General features: G+C 38.6%; 1 protein-coding gene across 2 annotated transcripts in view; it reads right to left on the bottom strand.

Annotated features, from left to right (window-relative positions):
• The window catches only part of Shal (Potassium voltage-gated channel protein Shal), a 52,011-nt gene that overhangs the window by 7,660 nt on the left and 16,773 nt on the right, over positions 1-27,578 (bottom strand). The window contains exons 2-6 of one of the 2 annotated variants that reach the window (XM_011308703.1): positions 24,839-25,001; positions 14,265-14,450; positions 11,310-11,462; positions 3,777-3,860; positions 1,327-1,581 (exon numbers count right to left, since the gene is read on the bottom strand). In XM_011308703.1, coding sequence (XP_011307005.1) covers positions 1,447-1,581; positions 3,777-3,860; positions 11,310-11,462; positions 14,265-14,450; positions 24,839-25,001 — 721 coding nt within the window. In that variant the 3' untranslated portion in view covers positions 1,327-1,446. The remainder of the gene's footprint in view (positions 1-1,326; positions 1,582-3,776; positions 3,861-11,309; positions 11,463-14,264; positions 14,451-24,838; positions 25,002-27,578) is intronic. The other variant, XM_011308702.1, reaches the window with a different exon arrangement.

Genomic DNA, 27,578 nt, shown 5'->3' with positions numbered 1-27,578 from the left:
AGGTAAAGCGAAGAGAACTCGATTATCGATGAGTTCAGCCCCTATTCGATACACCACAGACACATGCGCAAACTTCCGACATTTTCTTCCACCCCATCTATCCTCAGGGTGAAAGAATATAATTTAATCTGGATTTTACCCTAGCGTCTACTGTATTCCATTTCCTCCACGAAGTCGTGAACTGGGATACGAGCTTTCTTCCGACGCCAGTTTTCAGATGATATCTCGAAATTGGAGGGAAATAGTGATATTTCGGTTAGAACATTTTTTGTAGAAAATTTTGAGAACTACGAGAATGGTGGTTATGAAAATATCGGTATCTCTCTTCAATTCTGAGATATTCGCCGAATAAAATGTAGGTTCGTTTGTTTTGGATGGTAGAATCGGGTGATTATCGATTTTTTAATTGAAAATTGATGGTACTTTGCACATATTGTGAGCACAGATATTTTTCATAGTCCTTTCAGTGGGAAATATAAGGAATTCGAGTATATTTATTTTTCGTGCTCTATCCTCGATTGATGTGGATTCCAGACGAAGGGCTTGAACTATTCTGTTTTGTATTTACACAGAGATCGCGAGTTGTATTTTTTTCTCGAGTGTTTACTCGAGGGGATAGAGTCAACTCATTGAGAAGCCGGAGAATTTCCGATGGAAAATACAATATGACGAGCTTTTTCACTTCGGAACTGGAAGAAATACGGGAGGAAGTTTTCGAGGCGAAAGTTTTATCATTTATATCGGGGAAGTTTTATTCGTCGGGAATTTTCCTCGCTTTCCACTGGGGCCACTTTCAGTTCTCCATCTGTTTAGAAACTAATTCACCGGAAGACAGGGATAACCTGAAAATTAATCAATTACCAGATTTTCACGCAATTCCGCGGTTTTTTCCGCAGCGCAAGGGAATCACAAAATTCTCCCGTAATTTTCTCTATTCCAAAAAAAAAAATTAAATAATTAAAGAATTGAAAGAATTAATTTGTTTAAGTGAAAAAAAATTCGATGGCATTCAAACGAATTCTTTTTCGGGTGAAATCCGCGGAATCGTTACCGCCGGAATCACCCATAATTTTTTTTTTCGATTCGTCCCAGGAAAAAATTATTTCTTACGAATAAGTCATGAGCACGAGTATAAACAAGGATTTTGGGACTGGGTCCGAGGATTCGGGATACATTCCCAATTATCGGAAAGGCTTTCAACAATTCCACCAATTTTTCCATGAATAATTCGAGGCTCGCTACGTGATTAAATCAACAAATGTTCACAAATATATATATAAAAAAAAAGTGTTGAATAAATTTTGAATTTGTTTTCAGTAGGCTCACCGTAAAATCGGCCAGACGGCCGTTGATTCGTTCAATCGAGCCAGAAGGCGATACAATCGTTGTTGTTGACTCGATGGATCAACGCGTTAGCGATGTAGAAGAGATCATTCTCGATCTTACTCAAGCGCTCTCCGATAACGGAAGTGGTGGCTGGACACCGGAAGTTGTCATGGCAGGCGCAGTGGTGTTGGTGGGAACCGGAAGTGGCTGTAGGGCCTGCATGTCGCAGGTGTGGGAACCGCGCTTCTTAAGGTCCTGGAACAATTTTCATTTCGCAAATTTTTCAATCTGTTTTTGTCTCACTTTATCTCTGTCGAACTCGTTCGATTCAACTCAATTCTGTTAGAATAAATCATTCGTCCTTTCACTCGATCGCTTCCTCTCCCCATCTCTCGTTTATTTATCATTACGATTTGTTTATCTTTCGCTTCCACTTGTCAGTCTGACCCGATGGGAGACTAAGAACACGAAGGGGTGGACAATTTCACGGAAGATTTTGGAGGGAAGGAATTGCTGGTTGATGCGTTTTTTCATCCTTTCATGCCGGGGGAAAGATAAAACCGGAAGTTAATGCTTTGGGAGGATAAGTCGGAGTGAAGTGATCAAAGATGTCGAATTATTTATCTTTCCGAGGGATAATGAGTGGCTTTTTTTTTCTGGTGATGATACGATTCTTTTTGTCGATTTATCACTTCACCGTCGAAGTCATTTGGATGGATCAAGAATCGATCGGCTGTCACGGCAAATTTTCACGTCCAAATAATTTCTTCCTCGGTGATGGGAGAAAGAGGAGAGGAGCAATTGATCCTTCATTGACTCGAGAATAATCGTGCACACACCACTCGCTCACTTATGCATTAAAAATATAAATTCATTATTCATAACCAGTGGAGAGAAAATGTTGAAAATGTTGAAACAGTGCGAGTGTTAAGAGAAGGAATTTTTACAGACGAGAGAATTCCCAGTTCTGTGGAATCATTCGAAAAGCGATAATTCGCGACAACTTGCAAATTGATTAATCGATTATCAATCTGTTATTCAGACAAAAATCTCTCTAATTGTTTTTAGAATTCAATTTTTAAGTAATTACATCGTTTTCAATAAAATCCACATCAGAATCCACTCCCATAAATAAATAAATAATAGGATGCAGTGCACATGTGAGTAATAAACTCATTAATAAAATAAACCCAACGACTATTTATTGAGTAAACACTAATGATCAATGAAATATTTAAATAGCTAGTAAAATGTGATTAAAACATTAAACACCGAAAACTACGGGCCTACAGGGAAAAGACAACAACAACTACTGAACAACCGGTGGGAGGGGGTGGGTGTAACTATAATAATGCCTTTTGGCTCTGGAGTACAAAGGTTTGTGTATACTTTGCCGTATATACGACGCTGCGGCTATTTAAATATTTACAAATGTACTGTGCAGTGCAATGCAAACGTGACTCTGTGCAACTCGACTTTTGGAATAAACAGTGGCGAATGGAGAGAAGAAATGGAAGGGGCGGGGAGGGGTGTCTATAAAAAAGTGGAGAAAAAGGCGTGCAATTCTCCCTATTCTCTGCCAACGATCCTCGAGCACATTGACAATGAGGTCTCACGTAATTTTCAATTCTCTCTTATTTTTTATTTATTTTTTTTCGTTATTTCTTCAATCCTCGGTTCCATTGTCCGTTGCAATTGCCTTCGTTAGACCTCATTCGCTGCTGTCACAGGTGATAACGAATATTTCAGTGATGAATCGGGAAAATTTTCCCAACGGCTGCATCAATAAAGAATTAAATCCACTTTTGTCGGGGTGTCATTGTCTTTCTGCTGGTTTCTCAATTCAATTTCTCGGTGAGACTTTTTGATTTTTTTTTTTTATTTAATTTTGGATTTTGGGGTTGTCTCGTCGTCGGACCCGAGAGAACCCCTGGTGACCTATGCAGGTTCTCGATTTATCAGACCGGAAGGGTTTTCGGGATAAAAAAATGGAGAAGGGATTGAAAATAATTTCAAGGATACGCACAACCTCTCGTCCGTCCATCGATACATTTTTCTGACTTGATATAATTGCGGATGGATTTTCTGCGGGTGGTCCTCAGAAGATGGGAATTGAAAAGAATAAATGCAGATAGTGACAAGAAGCGAAAGTGCCACACAAAATTTCCGTTGATCCCTCAGTGTCTTGATCTGGTCCCAAGAGTGATTAAATAAAAAATATTAACAAGCACTAAGCGTGCGCCCAGCCTGTTAGCGATATCGATAAAATAATAATTTTCCAAATCAAGTGGAAAAAGCCAATGCAAGCACAGCCACCTCCATCCGCTCCCCGACGTGTGCCACATGAAATAATTAACACAGAACGTTCAGTGACGTGTCTTTCGCTGGTCGATAATTTTTTTTGCAAATCGTGTTAATGAACTCGTCTCGTTTTCCAACGGGTTCTTTACCTTTTTTCGCACTTGTATGCGATCACCGTATACTAGGACCACTCTATCCTTGCTCTCGTTCGATGTCAGCTGATACGAAAGGCTCTGAACGTTTTTCACGCGTTTTATTAAAATATTTTATTGATTTCCAATCGATTGAAATCAAGACAGCCATTGGTCAATAATATTTCAGATTTTTCAATGTCATCCAGGTGGCATCATGGCGAGTCATATCCATTGAGTCATTCGTCAGGTTAAATATTTCGTTGAGACAATAACGGAATGAACGATAAACGATGATCGGAGTGTTGATGATGTTAATTAATGGAATTATCCAGGTGTCGTCGATCGGTGATCAGCAGGATGATGATTGGATGGTGACGAGACGTTCAGACACATCGTGGGTGGCACGAAAATAGGGAAATAGAAGAATTTGATTTATCACGGTTTTTCGTGGATAACACATGGTTTTTTTTTCTTGCTCTAAACTTTGATTCCTAGACATTTTTTTTGTGGAGACTGCGTGAAGTCTGGACTTCGACCACTTGATATCAATTTTTTTGTCTGATCTTATGCGGGTGGAATCGAGTCCGTTTTGTTTATTTATTTTTTTTTTGTTTGAGGTTTTTTTTTTCGAGGTTTAGATTTTGCGAGAGGGAATGTCTCAGAACGAGGCCTCGACGAGGTATGTCCCGTCCATTGCGACACCCGTCTGTCCGCCCTGGCCAGTTGAGGCCTCGGCAACTGTTGCTGGGATGTACTGCTGAAATCCACACCACAAACAACACACTACATTGTTGCACGCCAGTCACCCCTAAACTAACGATTTTCCGATTTGAGATCTACTGGACGCCCTTTTGATTGTGACCACACTGAGAAAAAAAATATATTTCTGCCCAAAAAATGATTTTTCAATTTCCCGATATTTTTGACCAGAAAAAAAATTGTTCTCTTTGTCCTCGAAATAATGAATTTCAATTTATCATTTGAAATATCATTTTTTTCTAATAGTGTGTGGCTCATCGAAAAATCCACTTTTCATCGGGAATTACACAGAACGAATAAATTTTACGGGGCCTAATGTTTTTTTAATACTTAAGAAAAAGATTGTACCGTGACGGGAAAATAATTGAATAAAAATGTAGCGGGTACTGTAGAAAGGGCTTTATATCCTCCGAGAGCCGTAATAAAGTGGATTTTTCAATAAATTACGAGGTTTTTCTAATATTAATGATGGTACGTCTTCTCCGAGAGGCCGCGACATGAATCCCTCATGGATTCTAGCTAAAAATACCGGAGGGTAATCCCCGACTTCGCCCTGGGTACAATAATTCAAGGGATAACCGCAATTCAATGTTCCAATTTCTTGAGGAAAATTCGGCGGACTGATTACGTAAATTATCCATTAAAACAGACAAAAGTGGTAACTGTCAGGGTTTGGATCGACGGTTGAAGTTCCACCGAAAACCCCCAGAGGAAATTAATTATTTTGCGGTGGGATGAGTTAACAGGAGAATTTCGTTTCGTTTTCGTCCAACTGGAACGATCAGTGTAATTAGTTTCACTCGGTTACATGTTTGCCCGGTGTTACGGAAAATTTCAACGAAATCCCAGCGATTCTGCGTATCCAATCGACTCTATCAGTATTATCACCCGTAATTCGGAGAAAATATCAAATTGATAATCTCTATAATAATTTATTCAATGAAAACAGCTTATGTACAAATTTACAGGAGTGGGTGTAATGGAGCCACCGAAAACAGCGATAAACTTGAATTTCCCAGGAGAAGAGGAGAACAGTCACATAATCAATGTAAAACCCTGATAAATTTACAAAAGGTCATACCAGAATAGATTAGGGCTATAAACGACAAACGGTGAGATAAAGTGGGAGACAAAAGTGTCAACGACTCATTACTGGGTCAGTGACGAGGCACAAAAGGGTGGAGATAAAAAAAGGTGGGGGTATAATTGACGTAGCACTTGGGGGTTTGATTTTCAAAGTGGAGTGGGTTAACGGACACTCAAGATTCAATTTCTTCTTGCCTGGCTCATCTGGAGTGGATGCCCCTCCCGCTGCTCCTTCCTCTGTGCATTATTCATAAAAACGAACTCGTGTTACATCATAGTATCCACCAAAATTCCGAAATTAGTGCTCATTGTTTCCCCCAATTTATCGGTAAATCGTCGATTGGTCCGCGCGAAGGAAGAATTTATAAATTATGTACGAAAAAATGGTGAAGCTTCATCCGCGAAAACAATGTATTTATTTTGAGTAAAGCTTCTGTATAATTCCAGTAAATTGTTTATTCAGTTTTTCCTCCATTTTTCTAAGGGATCACTAGACGAAATACCACGAAAACAAGTTTCGGGGGAAAATGTTTTCGCTGATGTCTCGGAGATTGAATGCAAAAACTCTTCGGGATTTAAGATGTTTACGAATTTTCCTGGGGTCAGAGAAATACGTAAAGTTGGAAGAAACTTTATATCTGTTGATTTTGTTTACATCGATCCCAAAGGCATCGGGGGATCCTGAGATATTCAGCGGGAATTTAATTTATCTCAAGGAATTATTTAACGGGATATCAAATTACGATAATTTGTGGTTCACCGGGAATTTTTCTGACGACGAGAATTATTTCCAGACTTGTCTGCCATAAAAATTCTCGTTTCAGAAATTCCATAAATACTTCGATATGAAGTAGACAGTTGTCTTCCGGAATGAATTAAATCCAGAATTTCTGATTCTCCACGGTTTTATGGTACATGAAACAGTTTTACGTCGGGGATGGGCACTTCCGTGTTAGATGTAGCGAAATTTATGAAAGAAAGTGAGATACGAAAACGGTATATCGCCTCACTGAGCCCATAAAAGTATTTTCCAACCAACACCGCGAAATTCTTAAGAAATTCTTATCACAAGTGCACGATACCGGTGATTTGTGCCCCTGTAGAATTTAATTTCTTCCGTCCGATCTCGATCCCCATGAATATATTTTTTTATTCCCGCCCTCGGGCGAAAAGAAATTTTTTTTTAAACCCCAATTATTCTGAACTAATAATTGATTTCACGTGCATTTCCCACGTATAGATGCTGATAAATGCCTCCGACCTGGGAGGACTAGAAAAAAATGTTTCCACCCCCAAAGGTCCTTTATCCTCTCTCACAATTCTACTCTTCAATTCAATTTCACTCTTTACGACTCAATCTCTCATTCTCCACCTCGATCTACTCTTCAAATTGAGGGGCTATCGATCTGCCTCGCTATTTTACTTTCAAGACTTTTTATGTATTTTCGATTTGAAACGGGTACGAGGAAATGAAAAAGTACACCGAGAGAATTTCGATTCGATGGCGAATCCCGAGGGAACTTCAATCAAGGTGGATCCTTCGATTAACCGGAAATCGAAAAATCCAGATGAACAGAGAATTTCCCTAAAATATCTACAATTTTTTCCACAAAATACAAATGTCCGAATTTTGTAGGCGGTATCATAGATAATCCTGTCGAGGAATTCCCCGAGGACCGAGTGATCCTTCAACCCAGAAATATTTCCCTCGACATTCTGACGGTTCGGTGGAATAAGATTCTCGTCAAGTCTAGTGTCGCCGAAAATTGCCCGGTTATCGATCGAAATTGCCTGAGACCCCATTCCTCCCGACTCAGCTAAAATCCATCAACCCTCAATTTAATTACAAACTCCAGTTTATCATCCGCAGAATGATGAATGCTCGTCGGTGCAGATGAAATATAGGTTGGTGAGCGTGAAAAATAATTTCAATTTCCTTTCATATATGGAATGAAAACGGAAAGAGGTGTCGCAGCTGGAACCGCATGCGGTACGTGTGGCTTTCCACGCGCACATATTCCTACCCCCAGGGAAAATACTGCACTCGGTGAATATATATATTTAAGCCGGTGGAAAATAACTCACGCGAGTGCACAGACGGTATGCAACGCACTCCGGGTTGTGTATATCGTTGTAAACGAAGATAGATGTACACTTGAGACTTAGGTACCTCTTTTGGGTGTTACTCGGGGTGACAATCCTCACGATTTACCCAAAATTCTGCAGCGAAGTGTTAAAACAGAAAAACTCATCCATATACATCCTCATTCATACACTTGTACAACAAAAAAATTAAATCCATCAGAATTTATTTGAATCCTCAATCGAAAATATGAATTTCGATTCAGGAATTCATGTGCTCTATCCCGAAATTCATAATTCATAATTCACGGATATGAATAAAAAATAAAAATTATCAATCCAGTGATAAACCGACACCTAATTAAATATTCTTTTAAATCGTGACAGATAATGAAATAAAATCACCCCGAATGATAAATTCCGAGGATCTTGACACTCGCCCGGAGTATCCAACAACTCCATTATTAAATTTCGAATTTAATCAAGCGCATTCGTTTGTACGCGAAAATGAATTACGACTCCACATGATTCAGTGGAGATATTAATAAACCCCCACCCCCAGTGTCATCAGCACATTTTGGTAATTAAGGCTCTATGATTTTTCGCTCCATTACTGCGACGATCTTCCCCTAGAATCGCCTAATACATCGCGATATTTAACGAATAATTCCCCTGTCAGCCCTTCTACCCCCCATAACTAATGAACTTCATTCTTAACCTGATTATAATTACGACAGATTAATAAGATATAAGACGTTTCGCTCGTTGGAATGTCTCAAGTACTCACTCACCTCAAGCCCCTCATTTTTTACTTGATCTATTAATTACGGAGTATAATTATGCCTGACACCTGATGATTCCGTAATTTTTCTACTTCCGAATATAATCGATAATTAACGAGACGTGATTTATCACAAGTGAACGGAAATGAAAAATTATTATAAAACGAGTGATTCAATGTCACACCGATTTTTTACACTGAATTATTTTTCATTTAATAATAAACTTGCTGGAATTTAAATCCAGTGAAATAAAATAGGTCCGAGGAGACATCTGAACTCTCTCTTTTGATTTAATAATTTTTATCCTATTATCGGGGTTTCTGATTTAATTTTGCATTTTCATTGAGTCCAGCTGTTTCTTCGTTTGATTCAGTTAAGTTGTTTATTTATTATTATTTATTCAGGTTAGGTTACGACGATCGAACACTGGATCACGCGACGTGTCGATTTAGGCCTATGGCACAATCGATGAGGAGAAAAACTAGCTAGTTATCTGCTTTTATGACTGATTTTATCATTTTCATAGGTCATCTAGAAGGTGCTGTGATAAAACATGATTTGCGTCCGTGGCTCGTGCTTCCACGAGAAATTGTTATAAACTTTATTTAACTTCACAGCTGCTAAAATTTTTAATGAATACTATCAAAGACTTTTGATCTGAAATTTTACAGATGACCTTCAATGATTGTTTGTAAAAGTTAAAACTGAAAATGTATTTTTCAATAATTAACGAAACAATTCTGTATTTGATATCACGTTTTATCACTTCACTCCAATCAACGATCCAACTATCTTAATCGTAATTTCCTAGGCTCATTAAGACATTCGTTCGCCTTAAACGTAATTAATTCACCTTACTTTCTAATTTTTGAGTCTTCGTTTGTTAATCATTAATCGCTTTCTTAGTTGAATGAATTAATCGTAAGTGATCCAAGCGAGAGATTCATCAATGACTAAATCAACTCAAGAACTCAATGCGATATCTCAATACTTCAATGGTCGATTGATTTTTCAATAATGTATGTACATTTTTCGCTTCCTCTCCCTTTAATTATCCACCCATTCTCATCGTATAGCACACGATTAGGTCCCACTCGGTAATGAAAGAGAGAAATTAGTGAGTTCAAAGGCGAAGGGATTAGGAATGCCTTCATCCCCTGGAGATTTAATGAGGCCATGAAATTTTCTCACATCAAAGTGGAAAATCTTTTTTTATTTTATAATACGATTCCTAATTACCACATGCACGGTCTCACAACGGGAACTCTGAATCCCTCACCAACGGAGAGTTCATCGCAGAGAGGGAATTCTATGAAATTTTATTTTGAGGAATTCTGAAGGAAATTTCGAGGAAAATGAATTATTTGTGCGCCGAATAAAACGGAAGGAGGATTGTGCAATCATTGAAAGTGGAAGACAATCGGTGAAACTCTCAAGAAAAGATTTCCCTTGCATTGATTACAGAGATTCTTTGGAAGCCGATAACATTCATTGAGCGCAAAATTATAGATCCAAATTCCCATTGAGAAACCGTCGACTCGTCGAGGAGCTTCTTATCAGTTTTCAAAAGCCCCTGACACAGAACGCGTGTGGAAACTGATACCATTCAGACAACTCCCATCCCCAAAGAACATGATTGTCAACATTCGCACGGTAAACCCCTCACCCTCTGCCCATCATAATTTATTCGTTTAATTACATCACAACTTAATTACACGATTGAAGTTGCTCGGGGAAAACATTTGATTGAAGCCCTCTTTTTGTATGAATTACCGAAATGTCAGAGAGAAAATCGAGTAATTGATATACAAAAATGTCTACTTAAATAATTGGAAAACCCACAAAAAAACTGATAATAAAACCTTATACGTTGATAAGAAAAAAATAGACTGCACCGTGGCAAGACTAATTACGCGTGTGAGTTCACTATTTCTTTCCACTCAAATCCTGATATGTAACGAGTCAACAGAATAATCTTCATTGGCACATACGAGAATAATAATTCAACATTCCATGATCCTCACCCCCTAGTAACGAATGATCATTGGGTGATAAATCAAGGGATCACCACATGTCACATCCCCGAAGCTCGTTTTTCAATCAAACCCTTCATTAATACTGTTTCCCATGGTAATTCTACTGAAAATAATGTCCACATCCTTTCAATCTCTACTAAATCGAATCTATCACTCATGATTATGACGCCATCATGATCTACCATAATTCAGAAAATCATTTGCATTAATTCCGCGATCTTCCAACTGATAAATTCGAAACTAATGTAAATAATTCCCCAGAAACTGGAGAATAGAATTCTGCTAGGATAAACGCGATAAATTGTCCCTTAAATATAATATTCATTTATCATAATTATCGATATAAATAATTAGAATGTTTTATCGCGTCAGTCGTGGGCGAAAAATATATTCATCATTAAAAATTTTAAATCAAATTGATGATTTGTATCGAATACCTACATCCGGCATCCCAAAATCTTCATCCCTAACACACACCATTACCCTGTCATTCTACCCCTAATACGATATACGGTACGATTAAAAAAAAAAAAATCGATTTATCGTCAATTGCTCTACGACAGCGGAAATTTCATCGATTTTTTTTATACTCGCGTTTCGTTATAAGAGCTGGTTGTCGCGTCTGGATTTAATCGCCGTTTATCGGTATCACCGGGCACATTGAACGCAACACTTGGTACAGCTATTGGATCGGCAAAACGCGTTTGTCCCTGAAGTGGTTGAGATTGATGTGATTGGGTGGATGAGGACGGCGGACCCTCGCTGATAGAGGTCCTAGATACGAGAATGCGCCGACCGCGTACCTGATAACGCTGAGGATAACAACGACCGCAGCATGACTGCAGGAGGCCACCGCGTGATGCTGTACTGTGAGCTGGTGATGTCAGCGGTGATGGCGAGCCTGGACGCTTCGGTGCTCCATTGTATGGCACCTCCATCTCAACAAATTCACGATCCTAGAAAACACATTTCTCCTTTAGTTATTACTATTTCGTAGTCCACCTTGAACTGTTTATTCCTACATAATGAAAAAATTAAAAAAATAAACAACATTCAGAAATTCATATTGAGGATTCCAACATTCGTATTCTCGATTCAGAGCTTCATGTAGGATTGGGAAATTCATACTTCCGATGCGGGGATTAATAATGGTATTCGTTGAATGTGATTAGATTCTTTAATAATTTAGATTTTATATTTCAAATGATAACGCCCTAGATGTGGGAGATTAGGCATGTGGAGGTAGTTCCTAAAAAATTTTACAACTCACAATCGTTGTTACACGACGAGTGGCAGGCTTGTTCTCGCTGAACACCGATAACACGAAGAATCGGAAAAATTCTCTGGAAAATTCTCTCCACTTGTCGAAGGGGGTGTTTTTCTCTGACCCACTATTACTGGATGCTAGTGTCTGATGTGTGTGACGAGAGGAAGAGACAAGTGGAGATGGCCACTGAGGTCATTTTCAGGCTTCCCTGGGCACTATATACAATGAAACTACTTTGTTCGTGACCAGCGGTGTCCAAAACGTGTGCAGGCGCGGGGTTCGGGGGGAAATCCACCCGAGAGACTCCTGGAGTCTCAGTTTTCCCAGGGGTCTTACCGCAAATAGGTCGATTTAATGCTGTATTATGAGCCACTCTATTAACCGAGTGTCAATAGTTCTTCTTCAGAATTTGTAGCTTGGAGTTGCGAAAAAAATTGGAAAAAATTGGAAACAATTATTCAGCACAATTTCATTTGAAACAAATATATTCTGTTTCTTTGTGCACTCTAATTATTTTTTTTTATAATTATTATAATGGAATTGAAGTTTGAATTTTAAGAGTCGAGACGGGAAAATTGGAAGTTAAATTTATGCAGCAACGGGTGGTGAATTTGTCGTCAGACTTAGGACTCTGGAAACTTCTCAAGGGAGCAGATTGTCCAATGTAATCTGCATCAGCCCATTCAGCAAAACCAATACTTCACCGTGAATTTGGACACCTGACACTGCCATCGCATTAAATCTGATGGAGGCTCTTCATTTCAACCGCGTAGGGGTGTGTTGGTTTGATTCGAAATGGAACAACTTCGTCAAGTTCCTCCAGGGCACTCTATCCCTCTTCTGCCACCATCTTCGAGCTGAGCGGGGGAAGAGCACTTTCTGCTCGCCCCATTGTACAGACGGCATTTAATGACCCAAATTTAGGGAACCTGAAACTCTTGACAGACTTGGAAGTGGTGGTATGGAGTTCGATGGGTGAATGGAGGTGCGTGTTTCAAGTTTCTTCAACGAATAATGAGGAAGATATTTTTTCGGCTGAAGAATTCTCCTGTTCTTGGGATTTTTTAAGAGGGAGAGGGATAACAGTGTCGCCACAAAGTTTTTACTCTAGAATTCTTCAACCGGGAAAATTCAACTTGAGATTTTTAACAATCTTGAGAGTCTATGGAATTTATTTCCATGACAGTCGAATACTGATGGAATAGGAATTTTATTTTAGTGGAGATAAAATAAAATCCTAATTGATGATCATTTCGAATAGATTTTATCGAGTCCTTCTGGACTTGAGCATCTACTCGATCGAGTGATGTAAAAAAATCCAATCCAAGAATAGGAGCGCTGTCCCCATATTTTTAGAGCCGACCGATTCCATGAATTCAATGCATCGCATTTGCTGGCTCGCCGAGGCTATTGTATATACAACGCACAATCAAAAGTACATAAATAAATTGTACGTTTATATCGTAAAGCTGGATAAAAATGGCTGATTGAGACGCAATGCGGAATTTTTGAGAGAGTGAAAAAATAAGCTTGATCCCTTGTTTGTGGAGCAGCGGAAATCTCTGAAATTTAGACACTGAGAAAAATAAACCGGTGATTACAATAGACAGATACACTCACGAAATCATACACAACCCATTAATTATCGGAGTAAAAAATACAATCATTGACCTAAAAAACTTGAACGTAATTTCTGTTGCGAATTGATAAACTAGGATGAGTGCATTTTATCGAGGCAAGTTTTCATCGAATATCTCGAAAATGAACAAAAATTATGATATCTTTGTGAATACCTTTTTTGGAACTCTAATTTTTTTCTGCAAAAAATATATTAACGAAAATATGGCTATCTGCTCTTAATTCCGAGATATGACCAAAAAACTCGCGTTTGGACGAAGGTAGTGATTCTAGTTTACCACTTGGATGCAGATTTAAATCAAGATCCTGAGCAACTGCTCTTCAAGTTCGATGACACGCAGTCAACAGTCTGATTAACTCCCAGCAAACATCGATAATCCAGAAAGACAATGACGTGGACAGCAAGTTGGCCAGGACAATGCCCCCGAAATAATTGATGCTCACATGATACCCCGAAGTCCCATTATCCGGGTCTCCACGAAATCATCCAATATCAAAGGAAAACTGGATTACCAACGACTCCCTACAGCAGACCATCCAATTGTCCTTGAGTGTCACACCAAGTAAAATGATAACAATCAGTTGTCGCAATAAGCATCATGCACCAGAGAACCCTGGAAATTGACTCCAGCGGTAGTTTCCACTGACAAACATCAACTACAATTAAACATCAGCGTAAACAGAGGACAGAATTTCCACCGGATTTGGAACCGTAATATCAAGCAAGATTAAGTTGACTCCTGGGTAAAAGTGTTGGAATAGCTGGAAGAATTGTTATCGCTCATGGGTACTTTGGCAGAGTGACACGACAATCTCCTCCAGGAAAGTTGCTAAAGTCATTTGGAATACTTACCGTTGTTTTCTCCAGACATCTGAGAAGGTGATGGTGCTGCAGCTCAAATATGTCTTCCTCTTTGTAATCGTCAGTTGGCATTCCACTCTCTGCTGCTGCAATTCTCGCCTCTGCTGCCTTCTTTTTGCTCACAAATGCTGCACCACTCGATGCCTTCGCAATCCTAATCCTCGCGAGTCGTGCTTTCTGGAAAAATACAAGAAGAAAAATTATGAGAGATCTGTGAAAAAAATTGAGTAAGTCATTCCTGAGAATCCAAAAATAGCGCAAAACATTTTTAATTGATCTTGGATTATTAATCAATTAATGTTCATTTAAGTGACATTTCTTTGGGAATTATTTGGAAGGCATTTAAGGCGTCGGTCCGGACGTCCCGAAGACGAGGTCCTGAATTATTCAAGGTACCACGTTGCTGGACGGTTGAGTGTGCATTTCCCCAGAGAAACAGGTTCATCCATCGATAAACCACTAGCACTTGCTCCAAGGAAGGGGTCTGCAATCGAAATTGTCGTGGGCAGTTTTATCGGCTATAATTCTTGGTCATGGAGCAATTAACGTCCGAAGAAGTGGTGTGGATATAAGTCACTGGAGTTTTGCTGTCGTGTTGTCTGAGCCGGAGGCAATTGACTGTTCAGTAATTGAATGCCTCGAAATTGAACATGTTTTGCGGAATTTATTGCACTCCTAATTCGTTAGGTCCAACCATCAAGTTATCCATCCAAAAATAATCCATTCCCCTACCCAAGCCATTAGATTATTCTAATAAAATTATTTTCATTTATAATAATCTAATGATCATTTCCTTTTAACTGGGGGTTGCATTTTTCGGGGGAAATAATGAAATTGGAATTTTAAATGAAGTTGATGTTTGAAGAAATAATTTAATCTGATCATACGAGCTCGGGGATGAGAATAAAAGGGAGTGGGAGAGTCTCCGGTGTGTATTTGAGCATGAGGGGTCTAAAAGCAAAACAACCCATACGTATTAGCCTCCCGGGCACAAAATTTTCGAGAAAGCCGTTTATTATTCGTCTCATCGTATACGAGGGACGTATACACACGAGTAACACCGGGGGATTGGAATAATATGGCGAAGTTCAAGGCGAGAAACTACAACCCCACATCACCAGGGGCTGTTTTCTCTTCAGGTTTTCGTCTACCTTTTATTTTTCCACCAGATCCCGTCATTCCTCGCTTTAACATTCTCATCTCTCTTGTATGCATTCTCCAATTTAATTATTAACCATTTGTGTTGGATAATATTTATTCAGGGTTTCATTCCACGGAATTTAGTGATAGTGTGGATTTTCTCGAATTGCAAAATGAATTTGCGTGTTTCATTGAGATATATTGGAGTTTCGAGTCATTCAATCGAGCAATTTGCTGGGCCATGCAGAAATGTACGCTGTTTAAACAGACTATGGAAAACCTCTTAATCCCCTTGTTTACGCAATTTTCGTACACATGGTTGAGCAAATAATCGACCAGATCTGGTTCTTTATGCCGGGAATTTATGACGCAGGAGATCGTTATGTTGAATAAACGTGTGTGAAGGTGTAATCATTGGGCAGGATGTGGATGCTTATGAGTTATCAGCAATCGTAAATTTGTAATCATTCGGAAATCTGTGGGTTACATTCAATAACAAGAGCATTATGAGCACTCAATTGGATTAATAGAACCAACGCCGGATTCCGGGATATTTCAGATGTGATATTCCGGAAATTGAATCGAAATATTCATGACATTTCATAATCATCATTATCCATTACGAGATGCTGTCATTAACGATAAGTAATCCAAAAATCTGTAATTCGTTTTTTGTTTGAATAATTTAGAGTTCATCTGCAGTTACAACTTGTGCTTTCTGAATCTAAAAATTTATTCAGGAAAATGAAAAAAAAATATTTTTATTTATCAGGAGTAATTGTCCGTTGGTTTGGAGTTGGAAATAATAAAAAATTCGTGAGAATAATTGGCCACCAGTAATTACAGAATAACGATAATCAATTCCCACAAATTTTCCGGTACCATAAAATCCGATTGACATTGATTCATGTGCTGAATTTCCGGATGGCGCATGACGGAATACAAAATGATTTCATCAAGTGGATCATTTGTTACATTCAAATGCCCCGGAAACGAAATTATCCGGCAAAACCCAGTGGCATGTTAACATGAATTGTCCGGCATAAATTACCGACATATTCGCCTCGCCATTTTTCCTCATTACCGTTTCACGCATTTCCCGAAAAGGTACGTTTCCCGCTAAACAAATTGTTGAAAAAAAAGGGATTTTTACACTCGATTCAAGCGGATCTCTCGTATTTTTTTGGTAGCGCAATGAGCGTGTGTAATTCGCTGGAGAACATGCGGTAATTAGATGTATCCCTTGTCTATCCCTCATTCCATGCCAATTAATTAACGGGGGACCAGACCTCGCGCATAATAATCCGGGGGAAATAATGAGTCACGTCGCAGTGGATTTCTCGTTACCAGCTGGCGTTCTGCCGAAATTGCACCACAACAATGCGTATTATTTTACCCTTTGTCGCATTATTGATCTTTATTTTATTGACAATTGCGTCATTCAGTTGTTCTGAACAATCGAGGAAATTGAATTCATTTTTGGGAATTTAATAGCCCTGAAAAGAGCTGGCGACCCGATTTTATTTGCACGACAAATCATTTCTCAATTCATTTATTATTTCTTAAATAATTCTGCTATAATTTTTCTTATTTAAATAAACTTCACTCGAAAACTAATTATAAAATACACTGGTTTACTCTTTCCAGTCACCCCGAAAATTCATAACGACTTGGAAAATATTTTTATCTTTACCCTCTCCTCCAGAAAAAACATTGTCCATTACTCCAGGCGGTATTTAAGATATCGACAATAAATTCTTCACGGTTTGCCGAGCCAATCGCGAGTTTCCACTCGACTACAGAATTCAATTCCCTCACCCGAAGTTTCTCAAAAAATCCCGTTAGTGAAGTGTAACGAAGAAAAATACCGTAAATATTGTCTGGAAGATCCCAAAACTCGAGCATGAAATAAATCAGTACTTTAGAGCTTTCCAGGGGAACGTTAATTTATCGCTGGAACTGAGAAATTATCCAGGTAGTTTATTCAGCGGTGACAAAACACTGAACGTTCCTTAATAAAAAAAAGGGAAAAAGGGGGGCAAAAGGGTGGGCGACATGTGGAGGGAAAAAACACAGACATCGGGTGTTTTTCTCCCCACGAAAAGCCCCGGGCCATTTTCCAACAACTGACACTATAAAAAAAAATTACTCTCTCGGGTGAATTTCGATGCCGCAAGAAAAATCTATCCAGTCCGAATTTTCACTGTCAACTTGCGTACAATTTTCAGAATTCAAATTTCAACGTCAATATCCGGGCATTAAAAAAATGTATTCATAAAAAATATTGATTTGTTAATTTTTACGAGTTTATTTGGAAAGTTGAAATTTAATCCGCAGAATTAAATCATGATATTGAAGTGAAAAATTTAAAAAAAATATCAGATTTAGATGCAACTTGAAATAAATAGGGAAAAATGTTGAGGGCCGGATTAATAATTTAAAAAATAATATGATAAAATTCAAAAATACTGTGATAAAATCAAACGGACGTGCGTCCTTGAAATTAATATCCACTGATAAGAAATAAACCCCGGCACTTTGTCGTCATTAAATTTCCCTGAAATTGGTGTAGCTGGTGCCGACACTCCCCCACCCCCAAAGCCACGAAATGTGTTTTGGTAATTAAGATTTTAACGACAGCACGAAGGATAAACGTCTCTCGAATTGCACTATTACTCTGTTTATTTTTCGACTTATATTCTGATGACGAATTTTGGACCACCTTCAAAGCGATACCCCGAGGAAAAATATTGGAATTAGATGCTGTGAAAATCTCAGAAATTGCGATAAAATCACGATTCCGTATTTATAATGCACTGATGGCGTCCAACTGCGTGTTTTCGGTGGATAAAAAAAAATAGAACGTAAATGGGAGATTTACGGTACATGCGATAACGTGAGAACATAATCCACGTGTCACCAGAAATTCCCAGGAATAAACAAGAGCTGAGGGACAAAAGTGACCATGACCCGAATTTTCCATGAATTTGACGTTTACGGATAATGTTATCGATAAAAGAAGAAAGGGGAAAGAAAAATATGGAGAAATGTTAAAAGCCACGAAGAGGAGTTGAAAGCAAACAAGACATGAATTTGTCGGGTGAAAAGACGTGATAATTTACAAAGCGGAACTCTCTAAGCATACGACACCTTCGGCAAGCTCCAGGAAGTTGAAACTTGGTGACAAATTTTTATTCTCCGCGAAAGTTTCCATTCCAGCGGAATAAATAATCCGTCCGAGTGTGAATCTGAATTTCACGCCTGGCTATTCTTCAATTGCTCACGAATCCCACGAGTCCGTGAATCTCAATTCTGTTGACTCGTGAATCTGCATTTGATATCACCACCATTGGCATTTTCTGGGTGAAAAGGGGAGTTAGTCACTCTGGAGCGTTAGAGAAAAGCGGCTTAACGGCTAGAGTCATTTGAATAGACTTGCGGTGGATGGAAAATGCTCAAATTTTCATCTCAAAGCTAAATTCCTCAGGAAATTTCCACCAACCGGTAATTCTTTCCCATCAAATAATTCCCACAACGATTATTTCAAATTATCGAACCCCGAAGCAGTAACTCGTCCCTTTTATCAGGGATTACTGAATCGGTTAATGGAATATTTAGAGTATTGTGTATTGTGTATGTATAGAATAAATGAAGGGCTTCGGTGATTGGTTGTATCGAATGAATTCTTTAATTACAAACGCAGTGGGAAAATTGGAATTAAACTTCTGTCTCGCTTCCCCTCGAGAAGTTTTTTCTTCATGCTAGTTCTAGTATATTTCAACCGTTTGGGAAAACTTTTTATTGAGCCCCCCCCCCCCCCCCGGAGGGTTGAACGAGTTTTCCTATTGATTTTCCGGGAGGGAGCGTCAATGTACACGGATGTCAATAAATTTCGAATTGTCCTCTTCTACCTCTCTGTTCTGTAATTATTTTCTCGAAGATGAGGAAAAACAGGAAATTGGGATCAACTGGAGTAGGTGGAGGTAAAAGCGAAATACGAGAAGAGATGGAAGAGAGATTGGAGATATTTCAATATTCCAATCGCGAATCTGCCATTCCGCGTTGAACTTCGACGAAACAAACAGAAAGAAAATTCCGACTGATTATTTACAATTTTTATTTTAGGTACAAATCAAAAGACATAAAATATCCCAATTATGTAGTCGAATTAAAAATAACGTCAACGTTTTGCAAATTAAATATTCAAAGAATTATAAATCTTTTGACATTCTCCACAATCTCAATAAAAATCTAAACGCAATTAGAATTAAATCAGAGCGAATGATTGCAAAAGCTGAATAAAATAACAATAAACTCAGTATCGATACCTCGAGTTGGCCTTTTTATTCGAAACGAATGGGAAAAATAATAGAAATGGAAATGGATGGAGTGTTAATGCTATCCGATGGCTCGTAAAAGAGAGTAATAATAATGACTTGATGAATTCTCGATGGCCGTCAATTTTTCACCCCCCAATTCCCCTTTCGACGACAAAAAAAAGGAGCTAAACTCCGGAAATGAAAAAAGACGGTCGTCAGAGGCTTGAAAAATCGATGGCCATTACCACGCAATTTACATTGCAAATGGTAGCGTATGACTACGGTAAAATCGCCAATGAACTGACAAAAAAATGATCGACTGGAATATCACCCGATGCGTGAAAAAAACTGAGGGAAAAACATTGATCAACGGCCCTAGCCATTTTTTTTAATCCTGTCCGGAGGAAAAAATCAGTTTTTCCCGAGATCAAACGGAAATAACAGCGGAAATTGCCGTACGTTCGAATACAGCATCAAAATCAACGACCAGTTGTACCTCGACACATCGTTATGTATTTTTTATTTACAAAGTTGTAAATTGAGTGAAGATCTTTTCTATAAACAATTATTTCACTCAAATCTGCTGGAATAACTATTTATTTGATTCCATAAATTTTCGTCGTTCTCGATTTGAATAATCAGGTAATTTATGTCGGGTAATTACTACGGTAGATAATGACTATACAATTTGATGTTCAATTTATCGTGAACAGGTACCGAACTGTGAATTTTTCAAAGGTTAAACGTTTATCCAGACAAAAGGTCACGCGATAACGAAATATCTCACTTAATTTGTGGGGGAGGGTATGGAAAATTCTAATGTAGAAATATATCAGGGTTTCTTATTGCCCCCAGTCTAATCGAGCAAAATCATCACAGGCGTATCATTCTTTCTGAAAATTTTATGGCCCTGGGCTAGTCACGGAATGGCCCTGTAAACGTTAACTTGTGAATTAATCTTTTCCGTTCAATTTTACACGAGTGAGAATTAAGTTAACGGCACTTTGCCGTTCGTTTGCACGAGTGGTGAAAATTTTTCCGACAAAAATCTTTTACTCCAATGGGGGATAATTGTAATTGGGAGTGGAAATGCCTTGCAATTTCTGGCCGGGACAATTAGGTTAACAGCACTGTGGAAAAAGTGAGGGGAATAAGTACGTGAGGAAAATTATTTGATAATCAGATAGTTATTTTCATTTGAGTGGATATCACGTGGTGCATTCAGGTGATATAGTCTGGTTTTTTGGAAAAGAATTATTCAAATTTTTCCTGGAATTGTTGAGATTTTTTTTCTACTTGTCCCCTTTCTCCCGGATTTTAGAAGAAAAGAACAAATTGCTCACGTAGATATAACGACGCGGTTAAAGAGCCACTGGTTGTATCGCATTTGCACTCGGGGTGCGTGTGAAGTGCCGATAGCTCTGAATAAATCGACTCAATTCACCGCCACGTGATTGCGATGCAATTGTTCCTCTCTTGAGGTAAAAAAATTGTTATCGCGTGCCAACGCCACGGGAATTTTCAGGCCATCGTCACTAAAAATCCCGAATTTTCCGAAGTGAAATCGAACAGAACTGAAAATTTCGCCTTTTCACTAGTTGCCAATTTAAAAAATGAAAAATTTAGAATAAATGTATAATAAATAAATAAATTCACAACATAAATTATCTTGGCTGAATAATTATCTCTAAACACCGATAAAAAATGAATAATTATAATCTTAAGGCTTGGCAAGGCAATTATTTTTTTTTTTATTTCATCAGTACTGAAAAATGAGTTTTACATAAAATAAAAGTAAAATCATTGGGTGTTAAAAATTTCAAGTGTTCCAACGTGAAATTTCAAGATTAATGTTCCAACATATAAAAGCCCGTTATTTACTCAATGACAAATATCATCGGTATTTCGGTTACAATTCAGTTATTTATATATTTCAATGGTCTGGTGATGCTTGCGTGTGGAATAGTGGTAATGAACCATACTGTATAGACATTGGATCAACGCCAAAGTAAACTCACTGTCCGTAGGATAGACATCCCTGATATGACATGCATCCATACACAATACTTCCATTGCACTGCGGTCATGGGCATATGGGCATAAAAACCTCCACTCCAAACCCCCACAAAGACTGAGTAAAAAAACGATAATGTGTCCGGATAAAAAAAACGCAATAAAACAACTATGAAATACCAGCGAGTCCCAAATACTCTTTTATAAATAATAAATAATAATTCGACTCAGCACACTCTGGTGTTAATCACTCAATTTTTGAGTTGCAATTATTTCGGCAAGTGCATGGTTTTGAATTCTGAATTTTGTGAATTTTTATTGAATTGCAGATTCGATCGCTCGCGCGAGGAATATTGAAGATATCCAGAGAATTTTTCAAGACCTCCAGTTCAAGTCGAAGAGACATGATCATAGCTGTTATTCCGGGTCGTATCTCCCTAGATTATTCGATTTAATATCCGGATGCGAACTGCTATTGCACACATGGAGGTCTTCATTCCTGAAGAATATGCCGTCGTAACACTTTATTGTAGGGGATGAAATGACTTTAATGACGCACTCGTTATTCCCGGATTTTTCACAGCTTCTGTGAGATGGGTGTGTTATTAGAAAAAAAATAATAAATCTTGCAGTCGTAAAAGTTAAGGTTTGGCTGATATTAGAGGCATTCAGAAAGTTCCAGGTGTGAATTCTATTCTATTGCTTGAATTTATCTGAATTTCCACTGGATTTTCCCACGAAATTCCGAAATTTTAGGCGGAAAATTGAAAATTGGTGGGAGTGTGATTGGTTAGCGTCGCGATTTTCATGGCAATTACTCGAGTGAATAGTCGATCGTGGAAGTAACCAATCTGGTTACCCGGAATGTCACTTTTCGGATGCTAGGGTTTGGCTCTATTGGAAGCAGTCAACCGTCGCCGAATATTGACGTTCAATTTCAGCGAGTTGAGGGCTTCTTCGAGACTATAAATCAAGGTAAAGTATACTGGGGTATCTCATTGGAATTTATCATCCTCGAGAGAATAATGTTCGAGATAATTCATCATAAATTTCGACAGCTTCGGAATGACATATCGGACGAATTTTTATGGGAATCCAATACAATACAATCAATCCCACTATTCGCCGATATTTCATCGCTTTTCCCCGCCAATGACTAGTTACAAAAGAACAACAATATATTTAAATAAAAAAATAAAAAAGTTTTAACCCAATTGAATTGAAAAATCGACATTTTTGCAGAACTTTTTGCTTTTCTTCTCTCTATTGAAACCGTAAAAGTCATCGGGTAATTGGAATTTGTTCTGATGAAAAATCTCGAGAAGCGACATTTTTCAATCCGAAACTTTTGATTAAGCCGAGACGCCAAAACTTTCACGAATCGCAGGACTAATCCGACCAAACTGAAACTCAAAATCATCCACCAGTTCACGTGTAATCCCAGCATCTCCTCCCGAAACTCAATGACGGGCGAGTGTCGGCGAAAGGGAGGGGTTTTATGCCAGTGAAAAGTTGAAGCTCACTAAGTGGATGAGAAAAAAATATCGTTTGCAAGAGACGGAATTTTTCTCGAGTTGAACTCCAAATGCTAGTTGGGATCAGAGGTAACAGCACCTGTGCGGAATTGCAGAACGCCTTGTGAAACGACTGAGAATGAAAAATAAAAGTGAAATTAATGTAAAGAGGATATTCGCGGTCTGACTAGAATCCACTCCCACTACTTTCACGGATTATTCGTGCAAACCCAATTAGAAAGGATCTGAACGCAAAGAAATAAATTCATTTCTCATGAAAGAACTGATCAAAACTGAACCCATTCGAATTTCAAAAATAATTCACAATAAAAATAATTGAATCTCCGAATTTCATCATTTGACTCTCCCAAGACAGACTAGAATAAATAAAATTCATAATTTTTTAAAATTTTTAAAAATAAAGTTATCTTCTTTGTAACTTTAACAATTACTTGTAATTTTATAATTGTTATTCATGTCTCAATATTTGTGATTCCGTGACGTTTTAACGCGGGTTAGCGTACATCTAGGTACACCGGAGGGTTCGAGTGTTCGAGTGTTAACCAGTGCAGTAATTGCAGCTGATGGTTAAATATCTAGATATCGGGTGATGAATTCGGGGCCAAAAGGCCACAGAGACGCGTTTTCCATCGATAACGCCCCGAGAAGCATTTATATTAAATTTTCGGACGAGGAAGCCACGCGAATTCTAGGATCTCGCCGTCAACTGGCTTCAATGAAAATCCAGCGCATATTTGCCCGCAAAATATTCTGTAATAATAATTTCAAAGTCTCAGTGACGCACTCGGACACAGAATATCGATTCGCACTGCAGGACATCGAGTAAAAACAATTTCCTCTGGTGAATATATTTCTTATAAAAATTTTACGGCTTTTTTACTGAAAATTTCAGGGAGGATTTTCTCATGGGAAAATTGTTCTATTTTTTTCGATTGTTTTAGTGAATTGTCGGGGATGTTAATTATCGTGATTATTCTGGACGACTCGGGGAAAATTCAAAGGGTCTATCATCGTCCTCTCGTCTTCATCATCCTCATCATCTTCTGAACGAGATATCGGGTTCAAACTCGCTCTCTCAAATTGCGCATTTCGATCCCTGAAGGTAAAGACGAGATGAAAATGCCCTCCCTCGCCCGAGAAAAGGACCTGATTCTGCGGAGTAGTAGATTATCCTCTATTCTTACCCGATGAATCTACCTCGGGGCATGTACATATATATTATGTGCTCGAAACAGCTCCAACAACAATATCCCACCATCAGTTATCAAGACAGACGACTGGTGCTTCTGATAATGAATTTTCAAAAATCCCGGGCATAAATTATCGCCAGAGTCCGGGGATCCCGGGTAAATTCGTATCGACGTTCATAAATCGTTTGCCGTCAATATAATTTCAGGGGAAATTATGTTTGCAAAACCGGAAGAGGTGATAAGAGCGGACCATCGGTAAATATTTCTTCGCACTCTGAAGAATTTTTTTTCAATTTGACATTTGGAAAATTTTAGGGAGAAAATTTATTCAGGGACTCGATTCATTATCGGTAATTTACGGTACTTACTCTCTGTGCTTTTCTCTTGTCTGCTCGCTGATTCTGATGATAAATTCGGCTGAAGTTACTGACAATGACAGGTACTGGAAGAGCTATCACCAGTACTCCGCTCAATGAGCAAACTCCACCCACCACTTTTCCAGCGATCGTTTCAGGTACCATGTCGCCATATCTGCAATAAAAAACAATTACACTCATTAATTCAACTTCAATTACAATTTGTCATTTGTTAAAACACTTGATTGCTGAAAATTACCGGAGAATACTGGAAATTATTCCAAACATTTGATTGACAGCGAAAATTAAATTATGCACAATAAAGCAGAAACATGCCAATTAAATCTGCTACGAATTAATTCTAATTATAATGATCCCAATAATCATACCAATCAATAATTATAATGTATAATTAATTTTTTTTTAGGAATAATTGTAATTAGGAGTGGACGTGTTAAAATGGCAAAAATCAAGAGGAAAATTATTACAAATTGTCGAACCGATTGATAAATATTATTGTTCAGGTTTGGTACCCGTAATTTTTCATCTCATTTCCGCGTAACTCAGGGCCACATCTGGTGCGCTATCATTCGAACGAAATAAATTTAACCGCCAGTATAAACCGAGAAGAAAAAAGTCGTGAACAGGCCGATGACGTGACTCCCAGTGGGAAAATTCACAATGTGTGACTAACGACAGGACCATGTGCGATACAGTAACTTTATTTTATCCTCCAGCACCGATCCATAGCACTTCCGCTAACAGGAAAAGAGTGGATGATAATTTTTTTACTGCTACCCGTAACTTTCAAAGGAACTGCCTCCGAATGCTTTTATCCCCGAGGCTCAGTGTTTCATTCCAAGATTTTTCTTTCATTTCCCGTGGATTTACTCTCGAGGGAACAAAAAAAAATATTTTCTTATGAAACTTCAGACGAACGCGTAAAAAATCCCGGGGACTGAGTGAAAAGAGAATTGCGCTGCTTCCTTTGCGTAGTTGATTGTCATCTCTCATTATTTCGTAAATGCACGGGGGGAGAAAATTCAGAGGGAGTTTTTTAGGGAGGGAAATTGAATAGTGGGAAATGGAGCAGCTGGTCGATTGTAAAAAGATTGTGGCATCCAATCGGAGGATAAAATTCATGCCTCTCAACTTGATTAATCGAACATTCTTGGTTCGTTGCTCTCTTTTTGTTGGGATTCTCTCGGGATGAGGACTCAAGTGGGTCAGGAGGTTTGGGGTAAAATTAAGTTATTCTGGGGTGAATCCCGGGGACATCCATTGATGATAATTAAGAGACATTCCAGATCTCATGGTAATTCAATTTGTCGAAGTGAATTATCGCCAGATTTCAATACCAGATTGTCCGGGGAAAACTTCTGGGTGAAGACATTTGCATGTGGTCTACACCAGATTGAGGATTTAATTGCAGAATTATTTTCTTGTCGATCGAAAAATCATCGATTGAGTTGATAAACGGAATTGTGTCCGCTGGCAAAATTAAAGTATTTTATTCTCTGATAAAAATAGTGGAAATAATGAAAATAATGGAAATAATGGAAATTGTGGAGATGATGGAGATGATGGAGATGATGGAGAAGATGGAGAAGATGGAGAAGATGGAGAAAATGGAGAAAATGGAGAAAATGGAAGAGATGAAGAAGATGAAGAAGATGAAAATGTTGGAACATTGAAACACTGAAAGGCAATAACAGAATGATTTCTGACATGTGTAGAGGCGATGTGGGTCGGATTTAATAGCAGGATTGATGACGAGCATCAGAATGGCACTCGCGTAATCACGACTGTGCCCGCGATACCTCGAATTAGTGTGCCACGAATGGCAAATTCCCGAGTGAGTACATTGGTGAATTGGTTGTGTTGATGTCCTCGTCGGTGAGTACCCGACTTAATTCAATAACGGATGCTCGCCGGGGTCGTCAGGAGTGCCGATCAGCTTGGAATGGTACAACCAGCTTCCGATTATCATTCGTTCCCTCATCCAACCGGATATCCATCCAAAATTCTTCCAGGCACTGAATTTTCACTCGTCCCAGTCAAAATTACAATATCCATCAGGAACCCGTCGATTCAAATAAATCGTGACGACGAGAATATCTCAACTTCAAACAGACTCCCCAAAAATTGACGCAGAAATTAAATTTGCTGCCTTCTACGTATTATTAATTGCTTCCACTCCTCGTTGAGCATCAGATTTAATGTATGCGTTGAATTCCTGGGGTTCACAAAATATGTGAAACGAGTCTTCACTTTGGTCTCCACCTCGTGCGGTGGAGAATGCAAAAAAAAAAAAGTACTTCAGTGCCTCATTTAGAAGCTGGAGAGGCGTGTAAAGTCTGTTAAAAAGGTGAAAAAAAAGTTGGGTGGCTCTTCATCATCCTAGCACACGTTGGATAGTCTTGGGTTGCGAGACGCTCCAGTTAATAATATCATTGAGAACGTGCCAGATGGATGATCATCATTTCATGAGGTGAACAGAAGGCCTCATGATTTCTGGGCCCCTTTGTCCGATGCAAGGTGACGACAACGGAAGTGGTTTCGGCATCTCAAACATAACTTCCGCTATTTGTCAAGGTTTTATTATTACCTCCTCATCCCCCTCATCCCCTTCGTCCCCCTCGTCCCCCTCGTTCCCCTCGTCACCCTCATCACCCTATTTCCCTCGTTTCCCCTCCTCATCCTCTTGCCCTTTACCCGTTGAATAATTACACTTGAACTTGAAATTTTCATC

This window comes from Fopius arisanus, unplaced genomic scaffold (genome assembly GCF_000806365.1).
Source record: "Fopius arisanus strain USDA-PBARC FA_bdor unplaced genomic scaffold, ASM80636v1 scaffold00062, whole genome shotgun sequence".
Classification (NCBI taxonomy): Eukaryota; Metazoa; Arthropoda; class Insecta; order Hymenoptera; family Braconidae; genus Fopius; species Fopius arisanus.
The sequence above is the reverse complement of the archived record's forward strand: the minus strand, read 5'-3'. Positions and strand labels throughout refer to the sequence as shown.